Source organism: Heptranchias perlo, chromosome 34 (assembly GCF_035084215.1).
Source record: "Heptranchias perlo isolate sHepPer1 chromosome 34, sHepPer1.hap1, whole genome shotgun sequence".
Taxonomy (NCBI): domain Eukaryota; kingdom Metazoa; phylum Chordata; class Chondrichthyes; order Hexanchiformes; family Hexanchidae; genus Heptranchias; species Heptranchias perlo.
In genome coordinates, this window is record NC_090358.1 from 18,150,873 (window position 1) to 18,167,949 (window position 17,077).

General features: G+C 41.4%; 1 protein-coding gene across 4 annotated transcripts in view; it reads right to left on the minus strand.

The window, feature by feature from the left end:
* The window catches only part of LOC137301857 (protein unc-13 homolog C-like), a 514,180-nt gene that overhangs the window by 448,316 nt on the left and 48,787 nt on the right, over positions 1 to 17,077 (minus strand). For all 4 annotated transcript variants that reach the window (XM_067971546.1, XM_067971545.1, XM_067971544.1 and 1 more), the window contains exons 6-7: positions 15,232 to 15,305; positions 8,061 to 8,136 (exon numbers count right to left, since the gene is read on the minus strand). In XM_067971546.1, coding sequence (XP_067827647.1) covers positions 8,061 to 8,136; positions 15,232 to 15,305 — 150 coding nt within the window. The remainder of the gene's footprint in view (positions 1 to 8,060; positions 8,137 to 15,231; positions 15,306 to 17,077) is intronic.

Here is a 17,077-nt window from a genome sequence, read left to right on the forward strand (position 1 = left end):
GCCAGGAAGACCTGTTTTACATCGGGCTTTAGCAACTACCCACTGTCTCACTACGCCTAGCAAAAGCGCTGAACATGTAACAACGCAATCGAGGCGAACGCCCCAATGATACGGCAGCATGTATGTGCTCCCAGCATGTACAAGATTAGCATTTTGTGACTTCACTGGTTAATGATGTTGTACCACCATTTACATTGTGCATGTGCAATGACCAATTTGTTATGGCAACTCAATGCGTTCATTTGGTCTCTGCTGCAGGTTCACAGGGAGACTGGTAACACATTTAAAAATACATTCAGGAAAGTAGTGCTTTTGTGCGCTTCTCCTAAGAGCCAGTCCATAATATAAAAGGCCCTTAGGAGGCCCGTCAGAAAAATCAACGCAAAATGACTCTAATTCATCTCTGATGATAAACCAAGATGTTAACAGCTGCAATGTAGTCCAAAATGGGATAAACGAAAATGAAATTAAATAAAATATGCTAAGCAGAACAATTCCGAGACTGCAAGTACACAATGGCCTCGATTTTAATGGAGGGGTGGGGGGCAGGTACAGTCCGAGCGTGGGTGGGGAGTCGGGGGGTGGTGGGGTCGTGGTGGGGTCGTGGTGGCCCGGGGGTCCAAGACAAGGGAGTCCCAAGGCTTCCTCATGCTCCTCGTGGCCCACAAGGAAGCCCAAGATTACATTTTAAAACTCAGCTGCCTGAGCTTCTTCGGGCCCACGATTCACCTCCCACTAGGCCTGGCCTGATGGGGAAGCTATCATTACTCCTCCCCCCATCCTCCACAACCGCTCAGGCCTCGGACCAATATTGCAGTTGGGTCCTGATTTACATTATCAGGACCTGATCTGCATATTTAAAGAAGGACTCCGCTGCCTTCCTGCGGGTGTTCCGCTCGCCTGCTCAAAAGAGCAGGTTAACATTGGGACAAGGCGGCAGGTTCCGAAGGGCTAAGTGACTGCCCTCACTTTAACTGCCCGGTTTCCACCAGGCAGGGTAGTTAAAATCAGGGCCAAAGAATTGAATCACCATTAGCTCATCCAGACAGATCATGGTCCCTAAGTCAACTCTTCAATGTGGTATCAGAAACGTCTCATTTTAACATGGAGGGTGAGCACCCTCTTTCTCCCCTGTAGATTTGTTACCAGACCAATCTTCAACTTACCATCTTTAATAAGGAGATAATTGTTACTTTCATACTTAAGTCAAAACTATCTGGAGAAGGACATGCTATTTTCCTTTTCTTGGCACTACAACCAAGTCCCCACTTTGTATACTTTTTTTTTAAAGTATTACTAAACCCCTTCACCTCTCCTCTGTTAAGAGCCTCCTTAAAACTCACCTCTTTGACCAAGCTTTTGTTTCCCCCTCCTAATATCTGGTTTGAGTTGTTCATTTTGTTTTGAGTGCGCCTCTGTGAAGGGCTTTAGGGTGGTTTTTTTCTGTTAAAGGCGCTATATAAATGAAAGTTATGTTGTTATTGTTGTTGCATGCGCTGCACCTTGGAAAACAGCAACCATTTCAATTTTATTTCCCCAAGCATTTTCTCCACCCGACTCTCAGAGACACTCACTCCTTGCTGAGGTATGGTTCCTTGGATGGATGTTGCACACTATTCATCCTGGGTGAGTGCATCGTGTCCCATCATATCTCCACCCAACATCAACGTGTGTTTCCTTCCAGCAGGGGTCACGGGATAATGATCAGCAGCAGGACCTATTTCCCTGTCACTGTACTGGGGTTATTCAAGCCAATTGTGCCACTTCTACCGTCCTGCCCAAGGCCAACTAACTACATTAGCACAGACTGGGGACCTTCCTGATCTGGCAAATTAAATCTTAATAAAAACTACTTCATACCATGGTAAAATCTGTAACTAGTTTCCCATGATATAGCACAACTATCTCTTCCCCATGCCACACACACCTCAGCAATTCAGTACCAAGGTTGTAATGGTAGTTTGGAAAGCCGGAAGGGCTGGTGCAGGCTGAGCAGGGGCTTCCAACATGCAGATATTCACACTGACCTTGCCTGGGGATTCTGAGTCTGGGCCAACCTTGGAGGTAGGACAGCGGGTATAGGCTGCCAAGGGAGAGCCCAAGGACAGCACAGCATCGTGCAGCATTCTCTGCAAACAGGAAGAGGAAATGTGGGGGAGAAATTGGATAAGGGTCCGTTCTGGGTGATGGTAGCGCGATGCGCTAACACCCTGCGCCCGGCGGACCCTGGGCAGGCAAGACGCAAGTTTGGTCCCAAGGGAGGACTTACTTGCAACCGGTGTTCCTTTCCAGGCCTTGCAGGTGGAATTGATGCAATTCGCACTTTCCACCACCAGAGGGAGCTTCATCTCTTAAAGGGAAGATGTTTCTTAGAGATCTCTTAAAGGTAGCTGGTACCTGTTATTTGCTGAAAATAACAGTCTACTGTCCGCATGGAGTCTGAACAGACATCAGACATCGCGCACGTAAAACACAGATGCAGATCCCATCCCTATGTTTACACACTGATGAGTTATGTTAAAACATTGAATAAAGGTTGCGCATTACTAAATCCCACATCCTCCAATCTGCACATCAGACCTCACCAATCTGACGATCTGAGTTGGTATGCCTGCAAGAGTGCATGCACCAAGGTTCTCTGCTGATGCATTAGAGACCTTAGTGCAAGAAGTGGACAGAAGGAGGGACATCCTACATCCGCAGTGGGGGGAGGGGCAAGAGGCCCTCCAGACATATACTCAAAAGACAGTGGGAGGCAGCGGGGGATGAAGTCAATGGCAGGCACACAGCATCATGAACATGGATGCAGTGCAGGAAAAAGTTCAATGCTTTGACATGAGTGGGCAAGGTGAGTGAGGTCAACTGTCAAGTGGCGTCTCCTACCAACTGCACCATGCACAACACCCGTCATCCCCCACATACCAATAAACTCTTTCCATCAGTACTCAACTCTTCCAATCAGATGCTTCCTCCCACCCTTACACATTACCACTGTTTCAAGCCGCCCACCCACAACTCACAGGCCACACACACTGGCAGCTACTCAACCATGACAGGCACATCACCCAGGGCAAATGGCTCGCTTTCTTGCAGGAGAATGTGGCGCATATCAAGAGGCAGCAAGTGGCAGTGGCATTTAGCCTCTCAAGCCTATTCCACCATTCAGTGAGATCATGGTGGGCCTGTGGCCTAACTCCATATACCCGCCTTAGCCCCATACGCCTTAATACCCTTGGTTCACAGAAACCTATCAATCTCAGATTTAGAATTCACAATTGAGCTAGCATCAACTGCCATCTGCAGAAGAGCATTCCAACGAGTCACACCCTTTGCATGTAGAAGCATTTCCTAACTTCACTCCTGCACGTCCTGGCTCTAAATGTTAGGCTATGTCCCCACATCCTAGTATTCAAGTGTAGCAGACCTCCAAAAACAGTTACAAGTGTCTCGGCAGCCAGAATCAATAATCCAGCCACTAACCTGTAAATCCTGCATGATCCCTTTAAATAGAGCCGGTGGGGGGTCCTCCAGGCACTCTAAGACACGTTCAGATGGTCAGGGTTAAGACTATGCGTTGAGTTGAGCGTTAAGACCCAAAATGGTGTCTATCACTTTAAATCAGCGTTGTACACTGATTGAAACCATTTTCTCCCTACTTTACATGATTCCAGCGTGCATTATCTGCGCCTGCACTAACTCCTATACCAAGATGGCGTCTGGCGCACGTCACGCAGGAAACATGCATGCGCATCCAAGACGCCATCTTGGATGTCGGAGAGGCCGTGTAGCGCCGAGACAATGGGCGCTACTTGGCCCAATTTAGTGCCCTGTATCTTTTCCAAAGGATGGCTGAGCTAGCGAGGGGTGGGGAGAAGACCCATCAAGGTGCCTGTCTCAGGCGAGAGCCTTGAGAACATCACAGGAGAGGAAGTGAACAACGAGAACAGGCATAAGAGAGACAGAGCTCCGCAAGCAATTGGAGAGAGACAACCCTCAAAGGAGAGAAAGCCATGAGAGGATCAGCAGCTGAGAAGAGACAGTCTCGGAGGGAGACTGAAGAAGCCAGGCTGAAAAGTCCTGCTGGAGTTGTTTGTGTTTGAGGGAGATTCTAAACCAGTCACCACACATTGGTTAGTAGTCCAGGTACACAAGAAATACAGCTATGAAAGTGAACTAGAATCGTAGAAAGGTTACAGCACGGAAGGAGGCCCTTTGGCCCATCGAATCCGTACCGGCTCTATGCAAGAGCAATCCAGCTAGTCCCACTCTCCCGCCCTATCCCCGTAGCCCTGCAAATTTTTTCCTTTCAAGTACTTATCCAGTTCCCTTTTGAAAGCCACGATTGAATCTGCCTCCACCACCACCCCTGGCAGTGCATGCCAGATCATAACCACTCGCTGTGTAAAAATGTTTTTCCTCATGTCACCTTTGGTTCTTTTGCCAATCACCTTAAATCTACGTCCTCTGATTCTTGACTCTTTCTCCAAGGGGAACAGTTTCTCTCTATTTGTTCTGTCTCGACCCCTCATGATTTTAAATACCTCTATCAAATCTCCTCTCAACCTTCTCTGTTCCAAGGAGAACATCCCCAGCTTCTCCAGTCTTTCCAAGTAGCTAAAGTCCTTCATCCCTGGAACCATTCTAGTAAATCTTTTCTGCCCTCACTCTAAGGTCTTCACATCTTTCCTAAAGTGCAGTGCCCAGAACTGGACACAATACTCCAGTTGTGGTCGAACCAGTGTTTTATAAAGGTTTATCATAACTAGTTTTAGGTTTGAACCAAAGGACGAGAATGTACTGAACTATGTTAACATGTAAAGCAAAGTTCTGCGAAGTAAACTATACTGTGTTAGGCAGAGAACACATCCTGTAACTGTAAACCAGTCCCGCTTGCTGCTCACTTATAAATAAAATTATTCTTGAACATTACAATTGCATGGTTCTTGACGAGTAGGTATTTAAGAATACTACTGGGCGATGGGGCGAGTAATTAAATCAACCATGATGATCCGTCAACCAGGTTGTAAAGCAATTAAAAAAGACACAGATTAAAGCGTGTTTAAAGGCTAAAGACCAGCTCACGAATGGTTTGGTTAGTAAAAGGCATAAACAAAGCAGAAGGTGCCAGATTTGACTCTTGGTCTATGCTAAGTTAGTTGATCTTAGCCAGGGCAGTATTAGAGATGTTAAAATTGGTCTTATCACCCTAGGAGAGGGAATGGAAATCATTCAGGTCCCTGCTCCTGATCACATTCTAGAGATCACTGATGGAAATTTCTCTGTGTGGACATCAGGCGAGGACAGGATCAGGCTCAGCACTGATGCCCCCCAATCCAGTAGTTAAATATCCTCCGAACACTCAACTGTCTAGCCTCACGTGTCTAGCCTCACGTATAAAGACTATGTAGTTGACCGAGGTACTGGAGGTCATCCATAGCAGTTTGTGCCCTCACAGGAAGATGGGAGAAAGTTGGAGGGGGATTTTTGTTTTTAAAAAGGCAGAAAAACATCTCGGGGTTCAGATGTCATCATAATTCCATCGCCAACATCCTCTGAGCCATGAGAAATTAAATTCCTTGGGACATATATTCTTCTACAGTGTACTTGCAAATCAAATTTGCAAGGGAAAGTTATATTAGCAAAATGTCTTAAAGCCAGTATGAATGTCAGTGGACATGTCAGATGCCAGTTCCTACGATCAAACAATTTCTCTTGAATTGAAATCTTATTGCATCATACAATACAAATTGCAGTTTTGTTCCATTGCACGTTACAGAGGAACAGAAGACCTTATTTACTTTAGGTTGGAGAGATCGGTTTTGTTTGAAAATATAGATGCAATAATTTAAATCTTGGTCTCCGTTGGAAATTATTGAGTTCTCGCCTCCCTACCCAAAAAGAGTTTTGTAGGGCAACCGTCCAGGTTGATGAGGCCAATTAAGGACTTGTTAGTTACCTGGCAGTAGAAATGTGCTGTTTTATGCTAGTCAATATAAACATGACCAGAGTCCATCACGCTCACGTGCTGAGCTGGGGCTGTTTCGATGGGGTGTCACCATGATGCTATAGCAGAACCAGTACTCGCAGAATAAATGCTTAAGCTCAAAGGCACAGCCACCTATAAAGAGTTGGCAGGCAAGCTGGGAGCGGGCTGCACAAACAAATCGAATGTCACGCTCTGGTATTTATTTAGTTGTACAGTAGAACTCCTCTAAGTTGACCCTCAAATCACTAGTTGGGGTAAAAACCTTTTCTTTTAAAAAAGGTAGAATTTTATGTCATCAGGGGAACGAAGCACAAATAAGACAAACACTAATACAACCAAATATAATACTGCAATGACCTCTGGAGGCTTTATGAAGAACTTTTGGTTCTGATGCAACAACATTTCCTAAAAAATATTTAACTGTTAAAACACTGTGCAAACATTTTTCATTTCCAAATTAAAGACTGCCCTTATGATTGCTGAAAATACTTAACGGATGCACTGCACAGCTTAAATGGATAACAAACTCATACACATCAGATTAATCAGCCATCCATAAGCAAATATGTTATAATCCCTTTCTCCTCCAAACAAAAAAGCAATTTCTTAATACCTCAGTCCATGATGGGTATAGCAAGCAGATAAAACCTTCCATTAAGATAACTGTATCTACAGACAATTATTCTGTATAATAAACTCCATTCTTCAAGTGGCATCTGCTAACATTGCAAAGCTTCAGGCAATTACATGCTGTTACATAGAGTCTTTTAAGCTGAATACATTCCTGTAGTTGCAACAATTTGAAGTGAACATCATACTATAGTGGTCACTCTGCTTCAGTTACAGGGCCTTCAGTGAGACTCACCCAATGGCATAGTCTACCAGTAGAGCAACATTGTTCAGGTCCCAGTACAACAACAGAAGGCAACACCCTAATTAGTATGGAATACACACATGATAACCACGAGATCTGTCCTAAATGTACCAATTGGCACAATTCCTCCCCAAGCCAAAAGAAAGATAGATGTGAAAAAATAACTTACATAGCGCCTTTCATGACCTCAGCACTACTTAAAGAGTAGGGAGTTCTCCTGGCATCCTGCCTAATATTTGTCCCTCAACCAACACCACCAAAGCAGATTAACTTGTCATTTATTGTGTTGTTGTTTGGGCTACCTGATTTGCCGACATAACAACAGCGACTACAATTCAAAAGTAATTCATGGTCTGTGAAGCATTTTGGGACGTCCTGAGGATTTGAAAGGTGCTATCTAAATTCTTTCTTTGTAAGATGTCCCAAAGTGCTGGTGATCTCACCTAAATTGCTGGACAAAGTTTCAGAAAAAATGCCATAGCGTTAAGGCATTAGATTGACTGATAACTTAATTCAATAAGTAATACATTCTAGGGTAAATTCAGTGACTCTACACTCCCAGCAAGGAGCTTCGTGGTTCATTTCTTTTAGTCATTGGGATATTTGTACCAATAAGCAGGTTTGCTTAACAGATTGTGATTTGTGATTTTTTTTTTGTTAATGGGATATTTGAGCCAATTAGGATACTTTCCCCATGGATATTTTCTATGCTTTTGGCCTACAGTTGAATGGGAGACATAAAACTTTTAATTGTATGAAAATATTATATGAAGAGGGTGTCTGACCATCAGGGTCTCTTTTAAAGATTAACTATTTAAATAGAATTAAAATCAGCTTTAAAAGGTCTTCAATTTTTTTCTGTTAATCCTTTGTATTATATACTGAAGAATTGGCTTTGAGGAGTTATCAAGCTCAAGGATATACCTGAATTAACCTGCACACAGTTGAAGCAGGAGTACCCTTGGTAAATGATGGTATCAATTGATGATAATCCAACTATCAGCACCATCAAATTAAATAAATATTCCAAGTAAGTAACCACCATCTTGGTGGCAGAACTCAAGATTTATGATAAACAGAAGTTAACAGGTGTTCAATTAAAGCAAAATTTTCTGCAACACTTCTGATTTTTAATTAGAGGACCTTGATGATGAAATTCCCTCGTTAAGATTTATTTTCTGCCTATTGCAATATACTTACAACTTTGAAGGACAGGTGAAGATGACTGGACCTGGTCAGGATAACTTTTAGAATGGATGTAATTTCCATAGGTTTGCTGGAAAGTGAAAAAGCACATATTAAAAATAGCCTTTACTCAAGCTGGATCTATCTTCATATACTCACCCACCCTCATAACAAATGAGCCCTGGTCTCAGCTAAATCCTTTTATAATTATAAATGAGGTCAAACGATGGTCATAAAATTATACTGTGGGATAACAGGAAATGAACTTGTAATGCATTGGTTTGAAATTCCTCTCTACACTATTTTAAATGTTTTAATACCTCTTCTTAAATAGTAGAGAAACTAATTCCAGACAAATTTGTTAATGTGTTTGCTGTTATCTCAGAATGTAATTTCAAGACTAATGAGAGCTACTGAGCTAGTTCTCACGAATTTGTTTGAACAAGGTTTGCCTGTGTCTTAACTATACTATTCAAACAAGTAGAGAAATATATCACCAAGATCACAGGATATCCAGCCAAATTTGAAATAAATTCTTGTAGGTAACCAAGACATTTACAAATATGGAGGCTGCAACGTGTGCTGTTAAGATGATACCCAAAATGACAGCAAATGAATAACCTGCTTTTGTGTGTGTTATTAATATGTTTTAGGAACATAGGAACAGGAGTAGGCCATTTCGCCCCTCGAGCCTGTTCCGCCATTCAACAAGATCATGGCTGATCTGTGACCTAACTCCATATACCCACCTTAACCAAAGGTATTAATGGATATGGGGCTAACAAAAATCTATCAATCTCAGATTTAAAATTAATGATTGAGCGAGCATCAACTGCCGTTTGTGGAAGAGAGTTCCAAACTTCTACCACCCTTTGCGTGTAGAAGTGTTTCCTAACCTCACTCCTGAAAGTCCTGGCTCTAATTTTTAGGTTATGTCTCCTGGGCCTGGACTCCCCATCAAGCGGAAATAGTATCTCTCTATCTACCCTATCAGTTCCTCTTAATATCTTGAAAACTTCGATCAATTCACCCCTTAATCTTCTAAATTCTAGGGAATACAATCCTAGTTTGTGTAATCTCTCCTCGTAATTTAACCCTTGGAGTCCAGGTATCATTCTAGTAAATCTACGCTGCACTCCCTCCAAGGCCAATATATCCTTCCTAAAGTGCAGTGCCCAGAACTGAACACAGTACTCCAGGTGTGGTCTAACCAGGGCTTTGTATAGCTGTGGCATAACTTCCAGCCCCTTGTATTCTAGTCCTCTAGATAAAAAGGCTAGCATTCCATTAGCCTTTTTGATTATTTTCTGTACCTATCCATGATAAGTCTCTTTGGACCGCCACTGTTTCGAGCTTTTCACCATGTAGAAAGTACTCTGATCCATCCTTTTTAGATCCAAAGTGGATGACCTCACACTTGCCTACATTGAAATCCATTTACGACAGTTTTGTCCACTCACTTAATCTATTAATATCTCGCTGTAATTTTATGCATCCATCTACACTGCTTACAATGCAGCCTAGCTTTGTGTCATCGGCAAACTTGAATATGTGGCTCTCTATCCCATCATCTAAGTCGTTAATAAACACAGTGAATAGTTGAGGCCCCAACACAGATTCCTGTGGGACACCACGAGTTGCATCCTGCCAATTAGAGTACCTGTCCATTATCCCTACTCAGCCAATTTCCTAACCAGGTCAATAATTTTCCCTCAATTCCATGAGCTTCAACTTTAACTAACAGTCTCTTATGAGGGACTTTATCAAATGCCTTCTGGAAGTCCATATAAAAAGCATCCATAGACATTCCCCTGTCCACTACTTTAGTCACCTTTTCAAAAAATTCAATCTGGTTCGTCAGGCATGACCTAACCCTTTACAAATCCATGCTGGCTCTCTCTGATCAGCTGAAAATGTTCACAGTGTTCAGTCATTCTACCTTTAATTATAGACTCTAGTAATTTCCTGACAACAGATGCTAAGCTAACTGGTCTTTAATTCCCTGGTTTCCCTCTTTCACCTTTCTTAAATAGCGGAGTGACATGTACAATTTTCCAATCTAAAGGAATGGTTCCTGAATCAAGAGAACTTTGGAAGATTATAGTTAGGGCTTCTGCAATGTTCTCACCTACTTTCTTTAAAACCCTGTGATGGAAACAGATTAGATCTGATAGATCAGATTATCCTGGACTACAGAAGACCTCTGCATTGCATTACAATTTACAAGAACCACCCCACCACCCCCAAGCCCTCACTTTCTCAATCCACAAAAGAAATTCCAAAACTTCAAGGCATCATTCACAAATTTTAAAAGATTGTTGAATGTCATTAAAATTAGAGGTGGAAGGAGGGAAACTGGTTAGCTTTTCACTTCCGGGACCAGAGTTAAACCTGCCGAGAGTGATGCCATGATTTAAGCATTCTACATGAAGCAAGCATGAGCAGTTTCAACTTAGGTTCTTAAACAGAGCACAGTGGCACAAAACTATATGTAATTTAACATAACTTGACCCCAAATTTGCACCTTCACTCAGAGAGATCCTAAGACCGTCCTGTGCTAGAAATAGAAAACTTGCACTGTTGCAATTGAGAGTGTTCTTCTGAGGTTGGGAATACGACACTTTGCTAAGCAAGAATAGATGACACTCTACACATACCCAAACTTTTCTTAAACTAGGGATACATAATTTTTCCCAAATGGAAAGGTGTCCCATTGCCTGGTATTGACATCACTCATCTGAACAAGAACACAACTTTCACTTTAAAAAAATTGCACAGTTCATGATAAATGGTTGCTTAAATCTTGAAAGCATTTCTTTGTAATATCCAGCTCCAAACAAATTAGGGGTAATTTCACAACACTTTGGAAAGTTGTTACAAATGCACTTAATGAAATGAATTGCCACACTGCTAATTGCAGGCTGGAGGCAGGAATGACGGTGGCTTGAAAATGAAGAACGAGTTTGACAGTTTTCTGCTTTCAATTACTCCTACATGAACAACAACTTGCATTTATATAGCGTATTTAACGTAGTAAAACATCCATAGGTGCTTCACAGGAGGGTTATCTCTGACACTAATCCACTGGGTTATTAGGACAGGTGACCAAAAGCTTAGGAACATAGGAACATAGGAACTTAGTCAAAGAGGTAGGTTTTAAGTAGCAAATTAAAAAGGAGGAGAGAGAAGCAGAGAGGTTTAAGGAGGGAAGCTGTAGGCACGGCCGTAATGGTAGAGCGATGGAAATTGAGGAGGCACAAGAGGGCAGAATTGGAGAAACACAGTTCTCGGATGGTTGTAGGGCTGGAGAAAGTTACAGAGATAGAGGGGCAAGGCTATGGAGGAATTTAAACATTAGGATGAGAATTTTAAATTTGAGGTGTTGCCGGACTGGGAGCCAATGTAAGTCAGCAAACACAAGGGTGGTGGGTGAGCGGTACTTGGTGTGAGTTAGGATACGGGCAGCAGTGTTTTGGATGAGCTGAAGTTTACAGAGGGTTGAAGGTGGGAGCTGGCAGGACAGCATTGGAATAGTCGAGATAGAGGTAACAAAGGCATGGATGAGGGTTTCAGCAGCAGATGAGCGGAGGCAGGGGGGGAGGTGGACGGTATTAGGGAGGTGGAAGTAGGCGGTCTTGATGATGGAGAGGGTATGATGTCGGAAGCTCAGCTCAGAGTCAAATAGGACAGCGAGTTTGCGAACAGTCTAGTTCAACCTCAGACAGTGGCCAGAGAGGGGGATGGAGTCGGTAGCTAGGAAACAGAGTTTATGGTGTACATACATAATGACTCGCAAGTTTATGACAAGTATATTTATTCTCACTCTCACTCTCGGCTACAGCAACGAGATATAAATAGGAACTAATTCATCATGTACTACTGCAGCTATTGTCTTTGGTGCCATGAAACTGCAAACGAGATATATGAACTCATGCCAAAACAAAATTTCTACACTGTATAACTAAAAAGTAAAATGCTGTCTTTTGCTATGGAGAACATGCTCACCATGAATAAGTGTGGCCTACTTCTGAATTTTCTGAACAAGCTTCAGGAATCAATACAGATGATGACAATTACTAATATTGGTTTTGAACAAATCTCCATCTACAGCGTACAGATTTAAATAGCCCGAGTTGCCTGCAATGGTAATACCTCTTTTACATAACAAATGAGTTATTGGATTATGTTACAAGTGAGAGGTATTACCATGCAATACAGGACATTTAATATCAAAGTCTATATGCATTGCAGAGTCAAAGTCTTCCAATTGCTATTTAGCAACATTGCTCTCAAGAATGATTAAAGCATTCCCAAAGCCACTGTCCTTTGTTTCTGATCATGCAGTCATCTCAACCTCCAAGAGACCAAAAAGATAAACTCCGTAATTAGAAAGATGGCTGAAGAACATATTAATGCTGATTACGTGCTCCTGTACTTCTATTGAGGAACAGCACCCATAATAGCACAGGGCTGTTACAGTTTGTGATCCTCCGGGTCAGATTTTCCTCTGCGCTTGGCCTAGGCGCTGCTTTATGCTGAGGCATGACAGATGAAAATTGTGTGCTGATGAGATGCTCTGGAGCACTGCAAGGATGCAATCAGTATGCAGATAGTGAGAGGCACATGAATTAAACTACATGGTTCAGATGAGCAGGTTGCTAAAATATTGGGAAGCACCATAATTCTTCCAAGCCAGCTCCTGCAATGAACTGACATCAGTCGTTGGAAAATGCTGGAATCCATTATTAAGGAAGTGGTATCAAGGCACTTAGAAAATCATAATATGATTCGGGAGAGTCAACATGGTTATATGAAAGGGAAATTGTGTTTGACAAATCTATTAGAGTTTTTTGAGGATGTAACTAGCAGCGTAGATAAAGGGGAACCAATGGATGTAGTATATTTGGATTTTCAAAAGGCATTCGATAAGGTGCCACACAAAAGGTTATGACACAAGATAAGGGCTCATGAAGTTTGGGGGTAATATATTAGCATGGATAGAGGATTGGTTAACAGACAGAAAACAGAGAGTAGGGATAAACGGAGCATTCTCAGGTTGGTAGGCTGTAACTAGTGGGGTGCCACAAGAATCAGTGCTTGGGCCTCAGCTATTTCCAATCTATATTAATGACTTAGATGAAGGGATAAGTGTAATGTATCCAAGTTTGCTGACGATAGAAAGCTAGGTGGGAAAGTAACTGTGAGGAGGACACAAAGAGTCTGCAAAGGGATATGGACAGGATAAATGAGTGGGCAAGAAGGTGGCTGATGGAGCATAATGTGGGGGAATGTGAGGTTATTCACTTTGGTAAGAAGGATAGAAAAACAGAATAATTTTTAAATGGTGAGAAACTATTAAATGTTGGTGTTCAGAGAGATTTGGGTGTCCTCGTACAAGAAACACAAGAAGTTAACATGCAGGTACAGCAAGCAATTAGGAAGGCAAATGGCATGTTGGCCTTTATTGCAAGGGGGTTGGAGTACAAGTGTAAGGAAGTCTTACTACAATTGTACAGGGCTTTGGTGAGACCTCACCTGGAGTACTGTGTACAGTTTTGGTCTCCTTATCTAAGGAAGGATATAGTTGCATTAGAGGCGGTGCAACAAAGGTTCACTAGATTGATTCCTGGGATGAGAGGGTTGTCCTATGAGAGGTTGAGTAGAATGGGCATATTCTCTCTGGAGTTTTGAAGAATGAGAGGTGATCTCATTGAAACATATAAGATTATGAGGGGGCTTGACAGGATAGATGCTGAGAATTTGTTTCCCCAGGCTGGAGAGTCTAGAACCAGGGGGCATAGTCTCAGGATAAGGGGTCAGCCATTTAGGACTGAGATGAGGAGGAATTTCTTCACTCAGAGGGTTGTGAATCTTTGGCATTCTCTACTCCAGAGGGCTGTGGATGCTGAGTCGTTGAGTACATTCAAGGCTGAGATAGATAAATTTTTGGACTCTGGGGAATCAAGGGATATGGGGATCGGGCGGGAAAGTGGAGTTGAGGTAAAGGTCACCCATGATCTTATTGAATGACGGAGCAGGCTTGAGGGGCCATATGGCTTACTCCTGATCCTATTTCTCATGTTCCTATAAATTTATCACCACATGGTACAAACCAAAATATCCAATAAATGCACAGAATAAAAATAAAATTAACAGAACTTAACATACTACTTATTATTTAGCACTTATTGTCCTGGGATATTTTCAAATTATCTGATTGGATATTTCATGCTTGTGAAGTATGGCAAGTTAAAAAAAAATCAAAGTTCCACCCGGTTACTCCAGGGGCCTGTCCAGGACAAACTTTAATGTTCAGAGCCTTAATTGGCATGAAAACCAGCCTTTGGAACAAAATTCTGGTTAGACGTACAGGAAAACATGCAAATTCAGATTATAAATGGGAAAATAGACAAGAAATAAAAATGTAACATAAAAGTTAAAATAGCAAATACAAAAATAGTTAGGGATTGTAGAGAGAATGGGCTGAGAGGAGAGGCAAACAGAAGGTTACGATTTTAAAACTTTTGTTCAGAATTTTTCACTATTACTTATTACAATAATGCCACTTCTACCATATCAGTGGCACTATTACTGTAATATCAGGGGATTTTTTTTGTGTTAAGATGCACCAGTAGCCTTTAAGTTAATAATAAAATTGAGCAGCTGAAAACATTGTTGAAATGGGTGCTGATGAGACTTTAAAGCCCTCTTTGCAATACAGTGCAACCCACAATGGCAGAGCTGGTTGGGACGTGAAGGGGCGCTGCTCTTTCTGGAGGTACTGAGACCCACGTGAAGAGACATTTTCACCAGACCTTTGGAGGCAGTAATGCCACTTTAGCAATGCAAATACTACTGCAAGCAGAAACCAGAGGCAGTTTCCTGATCGCTGATAGGTACAGATTTTCCTCTGCCTTGGGGAGAAAAGTCCAATGGCCAACAAAGAAATTGCAACTTCCAAACAATATCATGTGCACAATCATATGGAAGCACAGCTGTTTGTTTTTCTGGTGCTATATAATTCAGCCTTCAATAGAAATGCAAAGTTGTGATCTTAGCATATTCCACTTCCAGTAAGAACAAATATGCTACTTTCCTCTCGTACATAGGCAAATTAGGAATTATGTAAATTCACACTTCTACATTTCAAGTAATGTGATCACTACTCGTAACAAAAGATGCATACCTGCTCAGTTTCAAGTTGTGCATTTATACTCCGAAGGCGTTCTATTAAGTACTGAGCCTCATTCTCTGGAATTTCTGAGAAATAAAACAAGAATTACATTTTTTCATTTGTAGAACAACCACACAACTGAACAAACTAGCTATGAAAAGTCACTGAGCCTAATTCTAAGGTCATTCAATTAATTTCAATAGAAAGCCCAAAATCCCTCAATGAGATCATCCATCAGCATCCACCATTTAATGTACAAATATTAAGGAAAAGATATTATTAGCCATAATTCTCTGATAAATTATTAAATGCCATGATTGTCACCTTAAATTTTAATAATTCTGGATTGGAATCCTATACTTGGAGATGTGAAGGAATATAATTTGTTTTTTTTAAATCCAAAATTTCAGAATGTAATTTTGCCAAACAAAAGGAAGCGTGTGGGAGCAAGATTAATAGGTTTATAGCTGCCCTCGTCTGTTTTGTTTCTTTTTGAATATGGGCACGTTAGCTTATTTCTAATATACTCGTAACTCACCAATGTCCAGTAACTCCCTCAATGATTGGCAGTGCCTCTCAAATCTCCACTCAAGTCTCTCTCAAGACTGTGATAAATGCCATCTATCCCTGGGGATTTATCATTTTGAGTCCTTTATCCTGTCATGGACTTCCATCTTATTAATGTTAAAGTCCTTGATTTTGCTGAGGATATTCTCTGCTTGGAGAGGGCATTTTGTTCATAGCTTTCTCCAAGTGTTCACAAAGGAAGGCATCATTCAAAATATTTAGTACTTTTTGCTAATCCTTAGTTTTAAGCCCTTTTAACATTGTTGGGATTTTCACCTCTTCTCTGACTGCCCTGTTACTGTTGTATTACTGAAAGAATGTTTTACTGTTGTGTCGAGCCTCTGCACCTCTGACCATCCTTTTAACATGTTCCTGTATTTACTTATATATATCCCAGTGAACCCCTTCCTTATCTCCCTACAGGATTTGTAGTGGTCATTTTCCTCTTTATCTCACTTTAAATTTGTTTGTAAATCCATTTAGGCTGATGTTTATTTCTTCTGAGCTTGTTGGTTTTCGAAATGTATTTATTCTATATGCTCAGCATTATACCTTTGAAGGGGTTCCACCTGTGCTCTAATGGAGTGTTGTTGGACACCCTACCTAATCTATTTGCTCTCATTATTCCCTCATATCTTTGAACTTAGCCATTTTAAATTATACTGACTCCTTGTCTTAAATATATCGAACTTGATCATTCTGTAGTGGCTGTCCTCCAGGGGTACTATCATCTCCTTTCCTGTATGTTGTCTGGGCCACTAATGAATACCAGGTCAGGATGAGATACAATCTCTTGTGGCTCCCTTCATCACAGGGTCACAAAACAGTCATTGCATTACATTTGCCAACTCTGACTTTAAACCACTTGTGTTTTCTCAGTTTATATCTGGTTGATTGAAGTCCCTCATTAAAATAACTTTCCATTACTGGCAATTTCTAACTCAATCAATTAAAACTATCAATATTTAATATTTTTACTGCTGAGCTGCTCTACGGTTTTTAAAATACAACAATATTCAGCCATATAATTTCATGTCAATTTATTATGCCAAGTATTATAAAATGAAATGATGATACTGTTACACTATCAGTATATCAGTAGCTGCACATAATGATTAGGTGTTGGTGTCAGTGAATCATACTGCCAGCTGCTTATTACAATCTGGTCAGGTAAAATTAATCTCTGAATGTATGTGAGAGCATGCATGTCTTGATCTTTGCTCTCCACCACCCAAATACCAGTTGCATTTGAATGTTAGTGCAGAGTCAACTGGACACCCAGCTCTTCATT